Source organism: Phacochoerus africanus, chromosome 8 (assembly GCF_016906955.1).
Source record: "Phacochoerus africanus isolate WHEZ1 chromosome 8, ROS_Pafr_v1, whole genome shotgun sequence".
Lineage (NCBI taxonomy): Eukaryota > Metazoa > Chordata > Mammalia > Artiodactyla > Suidae > Phacochoerus > Phacochoerus africanus.
In genome coordinates this window covers 42,787,038-42,800,383 of record NC_062551.1, presented here as the reverse complement: position 1 = coordinate 42,800,383, position 13,346 = coordinate 42,787,038, and the positions used below count along the sequence as shown (strand labels likewise).

Sequence of the window (13,346 nt, the reverse complement as noted above, 5' to 3'; positions counted from 1 at the left end):
AATTTTTTGGTCACACTCACATCATATGAAAGTTCCCAGGACAGAGATCTCAGCTAACTAGGAAATCTGAGCTGTGGCTGTGACCTGAGCCACAGCTGCAGCAATGCTGGATCCTTAATCTACTGTGCTGGGCTGGGGATAGAATCCATGCTGCTGCACAGACAATCCCAGATCCTTAACCCACTACACAACAGCAGAATCTCCTAAAACAGAATTTTACAAGTTGTTTTATTTAAGCCTCATGGTAACCACAAAGCAAAAACTCATAGTAGGTACACGGAAAAATAAAGGAATCTAAACATGCCACTACAGAACAGCATTGAATTGCAATTAAAGAGAGCAAGGGAAGAAAAGAACCAAAGGAATTACAGAAAAAGCTAGAAAACAACAAAATGGCATTAAGTCCATACCTAACAATAATTAATTTAAATATAAATGGACAAAATTTTCCAGTCAAAAGATATGGAGTGGCTGACAGGATTAAAAAAGCAAGACTCATCTATGTGCTGCTTGTAAGAGACTCCCTTCAGCTATAAAGACATAAACAGATCTAAAATGAATGGATGAATGAAGATACTCCATGCAAATAGAAGCCAAAAGAAAGCTGGTTTAGCTCTATTATAACAAGCAAAATGAACTTTAAGATAAAGACTGTACTAAGAGACAAAAGTCATAGGATGACTATAGGATCAGTTAGTCTTTTGACTATAGGACAAAGTTATAGGATGATAAAGAGGTCAGTCCAACAAGAGAACCTAACATTTGTAAATATTTGTGTACCCAACTTCCTAGGCACACCTAAAAATATAGCAAATATTAACAGACCTAAAGAGAGAAATAGCCATACAATAATGTCCCACTTTTATTAATGGATCATCCAGACTGATAATAAGGAAACACTGGCCTTAAATAACATATCAAACCATGTGGACTTACCAGACATCTATAAAACTTTGTATCCAAAAGCAACAGAATACATATTCTTCTCCAAGCACACATGTAACATTCTCCAGGATAGACCATATATTAGGTCACAAAACAACTTTTACTAAATCTTAAGAGTGTTGAAATCATAGCAAACATCGTTTCTGACCAAAATGTTATCAAACTAGAAATCAATTAAAAGAAGGAAACTGGAAAATTAACAAATATATGGACATTATACAACATGCTACTCAAATCGGCTAATTGTTCAAAGAAGAAATCAAAAATATCTTGAGATACAATGAAATAAAACATCAAAACTTAACGGGATATGGCAAAAGCAATTTTAAGAGAAATGCATAGCAATTAATACCTACACTAAGAAACAAGAAATCTCAAATAACATAGCTTTATACTTCAAATAACTAGAAACAGAACAAAGCAATATTATTTCCTTAGTATAAGGAAGACTAACAAAGATCAGAGCAGAAGTAAATGAAAAAGTAGAAAAGATCAGTGAACAGTGATCAATTCCACATTGGAAAGGAAGAAATAAAATTGTCTTTTTTCCGATGACATGAAATTATATTAGAAAACTCTAAATGCTCCATGAAAAAAACTGTTGGAACTAATAAATGAATTCAGTAGTTTGAAGTATATACAATCAATATATAAAAATAGTGTATTTCTAGTCATGAACAGAAAACTATTGGAAAGAGAAATTAAGAAAACCATCCCATTTATAGTAGCATCAAAAAGTACTTAGGGATAGATTTACTAAGAAGGTAAAACATCTATACACTGAAACTATTAAACATTGATGAAATCGAAGATGACACAAATAAGTGGAAAGATATTCAATGCTTATAGATTGAAAGAATATTGTTCCAATGTCCTTATTACCCAAAGTGATCTGTAGAGTCAGTATGTAATCCCTATCAAAAATCCAGTGGCATTTTTCACAGAAATAGGTAAACCAAAAATTGTTATGGAACCATAAAAGACCCCAAATATTTCAAGTAGTCTTGAGAAAGAAGAACAAAGCTAAGAATATCACACCTCCTGATTTCAAGCTGTATTGGAAAGATACAGTAATCAGTTTGCTATTGGCATGAAAACGGAACACATAGGTCAATGGAACAGAATTGGAAGCTCAGCTATAAACCCATGCTTATGTGGTTAGCTTACTTTCAACAAAGGAGCGAAGAATATACAATGGGGAAAAGATAGTCTTTTCTGTAAATGGTGTTGGAAAAACTGAATATCTGTTTGTAAAAGAATGAAACCAGACCCCTATCTTACATCATACACAGAAATCAACTCAAAATGGGTTTTGACCTGAATCATAAAGCAATCATAAAATTCCTTGACATTGGTCTTGGCAATGATTTTTTTGGATTTGATACCAGAAGCAAAGGCAACAAAAGCAAAAATAAACACATGGATTGCATCAAACTAAAAAAGCTTTTGCACAACTAAGGGAACCATAACAAAATGAAAAGGCAACCTCTGGAATGGGAGAAAATATTTGCAAACGACATGTCCAATAAAGGGTTAGTATCCAAAATATACAAGGAACTTATGCAACTCAATGGCACAAAGATAAATAACCCAGTTTAAAAATGGGCAAATGATCTGAATAGACATTTTCCCGAAGACATCAGGTGGCCTACGGGTGTATGAAAATGTGCTCAACATCGCTCATCATCAGGAAGATACAACTTAAAACCACAAGATGTCACCCCACACTTGTTAGCATGTCTTTCATCAAAAAGAGAGAACAACTTCTGGCAAGGGTGTGGAAAAAAGGGAACCCCGGTACACTGTTGGTGGGAACATAAATTGGTACAGCTACAATGGAAAACAGTATGGAGGTTCCTCAAGAAATTAAAAGTAGAACTACCATAGCATTCAGAAATCCTGCTTCTCGGTATAGATCTAAAGGAAACAAAATCACTATTTTGAAGAGATAATACGCACTCCCATGTTTACTGAAGCATTATTTACAATAGCCAAGGTGTGAAAACAACTTGTGAGGCTCCCATGGCATATGGAGGTTCCCAGGCTAGGGGTCGAATTGGAGCTGTAGCCACCGGCCTACACCAGAGCCACAGCAACTCGGGATCTGAGCCGTCTGTGACCTACACCACAGCTCACAGCAACACCGGAACCTTAACCTACTGAGCAAGGCCAGGGATCGAACCCCCAAACTCACGGTTCCTAGTCGGATTTGTTAACCGCTGAGCCACGACGGGAACTCCAGAGGTTACTTTAGAAGAAGGTTTGCAGAATGCAATTCAACAAACTCACTGAGCAAACCGCTATGTCAGATGCTATGAAGAGTAACAGGAGGAGCCAGCCTTTCAGGTCCCTGCAGGTGAGGGGCCGGCAGGGGGTAGGGTTGTCAGGCTGACTGGAACCTCCCTAGATAAGAGGATAAGCGAGATAGGCAGATAAGCTGAAAAGCCAGGTGTGCACTGTGGGAGCTCAGGGCAGCTTTGTGGGCTTTTGTCTTTCTTTTTGAAGTAGGACTTAGCTTTAAATTTTTTAAACAACAGCTTTGAGATGAAATTCACATACTAATTCACCCATTTAGAGTATACAAGTCAGGGAGTTCCCATTCACCTCAGCAGTTAACGAACTGGCTAGTATCCATGAGGACACTGGCCTCGCTCAGTGGGTTAAGGATTAAATGTTGCCATGAGTTGTGGTCTAGGTTGCAGACGCAGCTTGGATCTGGCGTGGCTGTGGTGTAGGCCGGTGGCTACAGCTCTGATTTGACCCCTAGCTTGGAACCTCCATATGCCACAGGTGTGGCCCTAAAAAAAAAGTATATGTCAGTGATTTTTTAGTGTATCTGAAGAACTGGGAGGCCATCACCACAATCAATTTCAGAATATTTTCTTCACAGCAAGAAATTCCACCTCTCTGAGGAGTCACTCCCCATTTTTTCCCACCACTCACATTGGCCCTGACAACCCCTCATCTACTTTCTGTCTGTGGGTTTCTCTGCTCTGAACCTTTCATGTAGATACAGTCAGACACCAAGCAGTCTTTTGTGACTGACTTCTTTCACTTAATGTAGTGTTAACTTTTCTTTTTGACAGAAGTCATTTCAGGCTTCCTAGGCCAGGGCCCTCTGCAGTTCTCTTTTAAAAGGCTGTGGGCAGGCAGGCCCAGTGACAGACAAAGTGTTCTACCCTGTGCATCTGCCACATCCTCCGCAATAGTCTTCCCCGATTCCACCAGCCAAGGTGATCTCTGTCTCCAACCACTGCAGGCGTTTTGTGCCACTCTTAAGGCACATCCTACCCTGTACTGTGTCTTGTGTGTTACGTCTCTCTCACTTGTGTGAAAAGACTTTATCTCCTCATTGGACCATGAAATCCTTGCAAACAATGAATGTGCTGTAATGTCCATAATGACTTAGCTTTCAATATTTGCTGAATGAATTACGAGATGGTAAGTGCATTAGAAAATTTGCTTTTTGCTTTTTTTTTTTTTTCAAAAAATAAAAGGGCCCACACCTGCAGCACACGGAAGTTCCCAGGCTAGGGGTCAAATAAGAGCTGTGCCACCAGCCTACGCCACAGCCACAGCAACACAGGATCCAAGCCACATCTGCGACCTACATCACAGCTCACGGCAACGCCGGATCCTTAACCCACTGAGCGAGGCCAGAGATCAAACCTGCATCCTCCTGGATACTAGTCGGGTTCGTATCCCACTGAGCCACAACAGGAACTCCAGAACATTTTTATTGAATAAGGAATTATTCCACCAGGGCCATTGCTTCTGAAATGGCCCTGATGGAATAACTGCCATTGGATTTGCCCCCTTACCGTGAACAACTTGAAAACTGGCCGGAAGGCATCATACGGCTGTTTCAGACAGCAGGCAGCACTGTGATCATGGAGAGGAGGAAGGTGAATAGATGAGTTTACGAACCTCTTGCTTTCTGCCTGGAGGCACTCTCGGATCCCAGCGCAGGGGGAGCAGGCCAGGCAGAGTGCAGTGTCTCACTGAGTGGAGGAGACAGATGAGATTTGGGGAAGCAGAGGGGACAAGGATTTGTGGAGCAGGAATACCAGAGAGGGGGGAGCTGTGGTGGGAAAGAGCTACGCGAATCTACATGGGGTTCCTTGCAGTCTTTTGTTGAATACTAGTCTGCACGTGTGTAGGATAAAACCATAAGGGCAGGCCAAAAACAAGTCCAGAGAGCTGTAAGCTAAATAATCAGCACCTAGAGACCTTTAGGTTCTGAGCAGCCACAATACGGAGACCTTGGTGGTCACTGCAGCCTTGAGTAAGGCGCCCCGACGGGCCAGGCCTTAGCAGCATGGCTAAGTTCACCTTTCAGGAAAGACCCGGCCTAACCACGGTAAAAGGATGAGCCTCAGAATCAGTAGGCTGACCTGTGAGTACCTTAAGAGATGACAAAAGAAAAAGGAAACAAAACACTTTCAAAGAAGACAGCAGAAGTCCCCTGGTGGCTCAGTGGGTTGAGGATCTGGCATTGTCACCATGGGGGCAACAGTTCAGTCCCTGGCCTGGGAACTTCTGTATGCTGAGGACACAGCCAAAAATTAAATAAATAAAATCCAGACACTCAGCAACGTAACACTGAAAAAGCCTTGCTGGCATCCACTAAAAAATTACTAAATATGTTCCAGATTTTAAAATACTGAAAAGTTTTGACACCTAAATGAAACATGTAATTGGATTCTTGACCAGGAAAGGACATCAGTGGGAAAATAGGCGAAATTTGAATATAGTCTGTAGGTTAGAATATAGTATTGTAGCGATCTAAATGTCCTGATTTTTATGCTGGTATTGTAGTTGAATCAATGAATGTTTTCGCTTTTAGGGAAAACGTACTGAGGTATTTAGAGGAAAAGGAGCATTATATCTAAATTATTCTTAAACATTTCAGAAAAATTTATATACCTATATAGATAGACACATACACATATATTGATGCTTAGATAGCTGGTGCCCAGTCTAGATTAAGAATAGTTAAGTCTTGGGAGTTGCCGTTGTGGCTCAGCGGTTACCAAACCTGACTAGGATCCATGAGGATGCTGGTTCCATCCCTGGCCTCACTCAGTAGGTCAAGGATCTGGCATTGCCATGAGCTGTGGTGTAGGCCGCAGACTCAGCTTGGATCAGGCGTTGCTGCGGCTGTGGCATACATAGGCTGGCAACTGTAGCTCCGATTTGACCCCTAGCCTGGGAACTTCCATATGCTGCAGGCGCGGCCCTGAGAAAAAAAAAGTTAAGGCTTGAAATTTCGGAGGAAGTTTAATTTGTCTTCATTATGTGTTTTGTTCTTAGAGTTTAAATATTGAAGGCCTCCCCTCAAAGGGCCCTACACCACCCTGGTTGGTAAGTGAAAGTTATTTAATTTCAGGCCTGTATTTTCTGGGCTATAATTGAATAGCTTTGGGGGGGGGAGCCAAATTAAGTATATTTTCTTTGCATTTTAAAGATGTGCTGATTGTGTTTACACGTTAGAATGACATTAACCTCCTTTATTCCACTGTGTTCAGTTGGATATGAAGTACCTGTCCCCCTTGCTGCTGGCCTACGAAGACAGAATGAAAGAGAAGGATGAGCTCAATGCCAGCCTTCAGGTAGGTTGGCAGATGTCTCAGAAAGATAAGGTGTATCAAAAAGAAGAACGATTCAGAGTTCCCCTAGTAGCTCCGCAGAAACAAATCTGACTAGCATCCATGAGGACGAAGGTTCCATCCCTGGCCTTGCTCAGGTGGGTTAAGGATCTGGCGTTGCCATGAGCTGTGGTATAGGTGGCAGACAAGATTCAGATCTGGCATTGCTGTGGCTGTGGCACAGGCTGGCAGCTGTAGCTCCAATTCAACCCCTAGCCTGGGAACCTCCATATGCTGCAGGTGCAGCCCTAAAAAGCAAAAAGAAAAAAAGAAAAAACTTTAGCGTTTCTAGCCATCTTTGCCTTCTTTATTCCTTCTTTATTGTTATCTTTTCAAGTATGTGGCCGTTACAGAAATATGTTATCAGATTAGGAACTGAATATTTAAAGCCTGAGGTGCTTTATCCCTTGTCCTCTGCCTGGTGTGTCTCTTCTGTTTTCTCACTAGACTGTGAGCCTCTCGGGGGCAGGCACTTGGTGGTGGTACTGAGTTTAAGTCTGCCGGCACTGTGGGACTTTGCTAAAAAGCTGTTAATATTTGGTTTTAAAACCAAATACAGATACAGGTGGATGTGGTGTGTGTTACAGTTTACATCAATTTTGTTTCAGGAGGAAATGAGAACGTTTAAGATGCGAGTGCAAGAAGTGATAAAAGAAAATGAAGAATTGCACCAAGAGTTAAATAAGAGTAACCCTGTCACCACTGAGGATAGGCAAGTGGCACTGTGTTTCTGATATTTTGCTAATTAAGGGGAAAAAAGATAAAAGGAATAAACTTTATGAAATTACAAAGTGTGTTTTAACTAAAATATTTTAAAGGAATTTCTAAGAAATTAATAAGATGCAGTGAAAACCTAGTAAATTATTATGAACTTGTCTTTTAAAGATTACTTCAAAAATTCTAGGAGTTCCCGTCGTGGTGCAGAGGTTCATAAATCCGACTAGGATCCATGAGGTTGCAGGTTTGATCCCTGGCCTTGCTCAGTGAGTTAAGGATCCGGCGTTACTGTGAGCTGTGGTGTAGGTCGCAGACGCGGCTCGGATCCCGTGTTGCTGTGACCGTGGTGTAGGCCTGCGGCTACAGCTCCGATTGGACCCCTAGCCTGGGAACCTCCATACGCCGAGGGAGCAGTCTTAGAAAATAAAATTAAATAAATATTACTTTAAAAATTCTAAATATGTTTTTAAACCTGAAATATATTTGCTGTCCCCATTTTTTGTTCTCTGAGCTTGTATTTATCTTTTTTCTTTTCTTTTTTTATACTTGGAAGGAAAATCTAAACTGTTATTTACAAAGCAGAACCTTTTAGGAAATCCTCCAGAAGCTACAAAAAAACACTCTAACTAATGAGCGAATTTAGCAGGGTTGTAGGGTATGAGGTCAACATACAAAAATCAGCTGTACTTCTGAGAAATGCTAACAATCATAACTGATGTTAAAATATATATCGGAGTTCCTGTCGTGGCTCCGCAGTTAACGAATCTGACTAGGAACCATGAGGTTGTGGGTTCGATCCCTGTCCTTGCTCAGTGGGTTAAGGATCCGGCGTTGCCATGAGCTGTGGTGTAGGTTGCAGACACAGCTCGGATCCCATGTGGCTGTGGCTGTGGCTGTGGCTCTGGCGTAGGCCAGTGTCTGCAGCTCCGATTCGACCCCTAGCCTGAGAACCTCCATATGCTGCGGGATCGGCCCAAGAAATGGCAAAAAGACATAAATAAATAAATAAAATATATATCATTTATAGTAATATCAAAATACGAAATAAGGGGAGATAAATCTGAAAATGGGGTGTACACTGAAAACTATAATGAAGTACTGAGAGAAATGGTTTTAGGTAAATGGAGAAACATGGCCTGTTTCAGGGTTAGAAGACCCTGTTCTAAGACATCAGCTCTCACCAAATTGATCTGCAGTTTCAGTGTAATCTCAGTCCCAATCCAAGTGGCCTTTTCTGTAAAAATTGACAGTCTTATTACTTTGTTTATATGGGAAATCAAAGTACTTAAAATAGTCCCAAAACTCTGAAAAAAGTTTGGATTATTTCCATCCCACTAATTGTTTCTCTTCTTTTTGAAAATTTATTTTTTAAGTTTTTTCAAGGCATAGTTGATTTATAATGTTGTGATAATTTCTGCTGTACAAAGTGACTTATAAGCTCATAAGATTGTGTTTTTCTTTCTTTCTTCATTTTTTTTTTTAAGTTGTTGTTCCTGTTGTTTGCTTTTTAGGGCCTCACCTGCAGCACAAGTTCTCAGACTAGGGGTCGAATCAGAGCTGCAGCTGCTAGCCTACACCACAGCCACAGCAACATGAGATCCAAGCCATGTCTGCAACCTACACCACAGCTAACGGCAACACCGGGTCCTTAACCCACTGAGCGAGGCCAGGGATCAAATCTGCATTCTCATGGACACTAGTCAGGTTCTTAACCCACTGAGCCACAACAGGAACTCCCTAAGGATGAATTTTTCCAGGGCACTTTCCCATCCCAAACCTCTTGAGTCATGTCATTTTTTAGACCCCTCTGATGGCTCCCAGGGCTTTAGGACAGGCAGGAAGGACGAGGCCCTGCACTCCAGCTCCCACCTGCTCTGCCCTTTCTCTATCTCTACTGAGCTGTTGTGAATGCTCTTCCCCCCAGCCCGTGCCCTCTTCCACACTCCTATTCATCCATTAGGGCCCTGCTCAAATGGTGCTGATCAGTAGCTCTCCCTGAAGGCACAGTGACTTGTTCCCTTGTCTCAGTTTCCCTAGACACTCGCCCTGGCCTGGCACCTGCCACGTCTGCCTCCCTGGGTGTTTTCACACCTCTCCCTCTTCTCATTCTTGAGCATCTCAGGGGTGGGGCCGCGCCCTGTTCATCTAGCACAGCAGCAACAAATGCCTCTTCAATGAATCTGAGAAAGCAGATGCCTTCAAAAATCTGAAGGCAATATCCGGGCGAGACTAAGAAAGCAAAAAGTATTCAGATGCATTTTTTTTGCCTTGGGTAGGTTAGTTCCCAGGCTAGGGGTTGAATCAGAGCTGTAGGTGCCAGCCTACACCACAGCTCATGGAAACGCCAGAACCTTAACCCATTCAGTGAGGCCAGGGATTGAACCCGAATCCTCATGGATCCTAATTGGGTTCCTTAACCACTGAGCCACTATGGGAGCTCAATATTTAGTATCTTGTAAATGTTTAGTATCTCCTAACATTGCTGAAAAATGATTTTCCGTATGTGATGGTTAGCAGTCTGGAATGGCATCAACAGCATTCTTAGCATTAGGTGAGTTCTCCCTGATTTGATGGCACTGCCGTGTCCCTTGGGACTGGCTGGTCAGCTGCTGGATCCTGGTGTGCTGTGACTTCCCCTGTGGAACTTAGATTTTCTTCTGTCAGGGTTCCTAGTGTGCCTCCCCTTGAATTCTCCTTGAAAAGTACCCTGGAGAGCAGGTCTTTTTGGCTCTTCCCAGAAGTCCTTGTGAGAAACTCATGAGAACAGATTCCTTCTCTATCCTCGTGTTTAGCTGTAAGTCAAGTCTGTTTACTTCTCCTTAACATATAAGTAAATGAATAAATAATAAAGGGGGGAGTTCCTGTTGTGGCACAAGGGAAACAGATCTGACTAGTATCCATGAGGACGTGGGTTTGATCCCTGGCCTCACTCAGTGGGTTAAAGATCTGGCGTTGCTGTGAGCTGTGGCGTAGGGTAGCAGCTACAGCTCCAATTCGACCCCTAGCCTGGAAATCTCCACATGCCACGGGTATGGCCCTAAAAAGCAAAAAAAAGTTAAAGTACAAAGGGAAAGAGAGGCAGACTCCACTTTCTAATCCAGTGCCCACCGTGTTCCCCAGCCCTGTTTCTAAGCGTTTGAAATTTGCACCCTGCCTGTGCCACGGGGTTTGGGGCGGGTGGGGTGGGGGGAGCTGTTATTAACTATGTTAAGAATGGGTTTAGTATTAAAACACATCCAGATATTCATTACTACAACGTGTCCACATCAGCCGCTGTTGTTTAGAGTGTCCCTGTAATTATTCGGCACCTGAATGACAGTATTTAATTTTGTAAATCAATTCCAGGCGTCAGCTGCAGACTCAAGCAGAACTGGTTTTAGAGGAAAACAAGTTGTTGATAGAGCAGTTGGCGATTCAGCAAAGAAAAGCCAGGGACACCCACCAGGAGCACGTCCAGGAAGGTGAGCGCCCTTTCCCGTGAGTGATGGCGATGCGGTGACATCACCATCATGTCATTGCACACTGGAACCCACCCCCCACGTGAAAACGATGGAAGGCATGTTTTTTTACAGTATATTCTTTTTCTTTCTTTCCTTTTTTTTTTTTTTTGTCTCTTTAGGGCCGTACCCGAGGCATATGGAGGTTCCCAGCTAGGGGTTGGAATCGGAGCTGCAGCTGCCGGCCTGCAACACAACCACAGCAACGCCAGAGCTGAGCTGCGTCTGTAACCTACACCACCCTGGGTCCTTAACCCACTGAGTGAGGCCAGGGATCAAACCCTTGTCCTCACGGATACGAGTCAGGTTTGTCACCACTGAGCCACGGCGGGAATTCTATAGAGTATGTTCTTCTTCACTGAAATGCAGCTGCTTATATTCCAACATATCTAGCCATCACCCACAATGCATAGTTAGCAGAGCCGGGTTTGGGAGAAAGTGTGCCACAGAAGAGGCAAAAATCATGTGAGGTGAATATTTAAAGCAACACAAGGATCTTTTCCTGAAAATTTGTCAAAGGAGTCAATAAGTAGGGACCACTGGCTGTCTAAAGAGTTCCTCTGTGCTCTCACCCTTCCTTCTGCACTGCGGGCGCTGCCACAGGTTAAACTTCCATCAGATACTTGCTGTGAGCTCCTCCTCTCCCCGTGTGTCCCGCCCTGTTCCTTGGGGCCTCAGACCATGTGACAGTGGACTCCAAAGTGGCTGGGTTGAATCATTTCTCCCACTTTGATTAAAACCAAAACTCATGAGCACAGAAGCCACTGGCCTTTCTTTCCTGTGGCTTCACTGATCTTTCTTTTCGGGTGAACAACAGTGTAGGACAGGAGGCCACAATACAAGCCGCATCGTGTGAGCCAGTGTAAGCCCTCCTTTCTCTCTCCCCTTCCGCACCTGCTTTTTAAACTCCCCTTTCCACACGCTGGAAGAGCTCACTCCCAGCCGTTGCTCTTGGGGAACCTGTGGGGCTAGCGCTGGGCTCGTGTCCACCACCAGGTCGGGTCCGAAGTGCGAGCACCTGTCAGAGTCCAGCAGGTATTCCCGCCATAGGCCTTCCCCGCAGACAGAGCAGGCACGGGGCGGGGTACGTGCCTCTGCCCTGCACAAAGTCGGGGGGAGGAGAGAGAAAGATGCTGAGCTTCCCAGCTTCGTTTTCAAGTCTAGAGACGACAGAGGAATTAATTTCATCTCTCCTGGGCTTAATCTTCTCAAACCCAGCAGATCTAAACAGGTGGGATGATTCTTCTCATCACGCGGGGCAGGGCCGACCTTTTGGCCTGTGTGATTCAGTCAGCTGCCCATGTTGTTTTTCCATTTCCCAGAAACAGCTTTACAGAGTAGAAGGACTTAGAGTTCTATGCTGTAATATTTCCATGTGCCAGTTTCAACAGATGCCCAGGAACTATCTCATGTGACTTACCCTGTCACTTAGAATGAAAATACGTATGATTTACTTTTCATACAGGACATGAAACAAAAACTTAAGCAAGGGGAGAAAAATAAATTCTGTCCTTAGGCCACATTTTGTGTCCTTAAAAATCTTGTCTTTTTAGGGCTGTACCTGTGGCATATGGAAGTTTCCAGGCTAGGGGTCGAATTGGAGCTGCCACTGCCAGCCTGTGCCACAGTCATACGGGATCCGAGCTGCATCTGTGACCTACACTACAGCTCATGGCAACGCCAGATCCTTAACCCACTGAGTGAGGCCAGGGATGGAACCTGCATCCTCATGGATGCTAGTCAAGTTGAGTTTGTTACCACTGAGCCACAATGGGAACTCCACCAACAGATTTTTAGAAGATTTTTTAAAAATTGTTTTCGCTGGCTCTCTGTAGTAATAATAATCAGTACTCATGCTTTATTAAGTCCTTTCCACCAAGTCTTTATCTCTTTTGCTTTTCAGTTTCTAAACTGACTAAGCAGTTAATGCTTCTGGAGACTAAAGCACAGAGCCAAGAAAAGGAGCTAAATGAAAATAAGGAGCAACTGGAAATTGTACGTGCCAAATGCCAAGAACTAAAAACACACTTGGACAGCAAAGTGGCGATGGAAGTTCACACTTCCATTGTAAATGAATTGAAGAGGTAAGGATTTAATGTCTTTTCAATGCATGTTGTTATAGGCGGGTAGGGAGAGGTTGCTCCATCTTTTCCCGAGTCATTTATCCACAGCAGCGCCCACACAGGTGCCCAAGACAAAGAATGGTAAATATTTTATTAAAGTAGAACATGGCTGTCCTTGAGGGCTGCAGTCTGCACTTTGTGTGTATGTATATGATTTTTTCCCCCTATTGTTTCAGCTGCTCTTGTTTTCAGAACCAAAGATAATTGAAAGTAACAGAACTGGAAATCTAGATATCCAGTAGTGGGAAACTGGTTAAGTGACAGGCTAGAACCATAAAATGAAATACAGTGCAGCCATTAAATACCATGTCATAAAAGAACATTTTTGACATTGGAAAATAGCCACAATATACTTGTGAATGAAGAGATTGGGTTATAAAACAGTATGTTCAGGGTGACTGCAATTTTTTTTTTTT

General features: G+C 42.9%; 1 protein-coding gene across 5 annotated transcripts in view; it reads left to right on the top strand.

Annotated features, from left to right (window-relative positions):
• The window catches only part of CEP89 (centrosomal protein 89), an 81,013-nt gene that overhangs the window by 36,290 nt on the left and 31,377 nt on the right, over positions 1-13,346 (top strand). For all 5 annotated transcript variants that reach the window (XR_007136358.1, XM_047790807.1, XM_047790808.1 and 2 more), the window contains 5 exons: positions 6,259-6,309; positions 6,474-6,557; positions 7,202-7,305; positions 10,656-10,771; positions 12,711-12,891. Coding sequence is in view for 4 of the 5 variants with exons in the window: in XM_047790807.1 (XP_047646763.1) it covers positions 6,259-6,309; positions 6,474-6,557; positions 7,202-7,305; positions 10,656-10,771; positions 12,711-12,891 (536 nt within the window). In the remaining variant the exon portion in view is untranslated. The remainder of the gene's footprint in view (positions 1-6,258; positions 6,310-6,473; positions 6,558-7,201; positions 7,306-10,655; positions 10,772-12,710; positions 12,892-13,346) is intronic.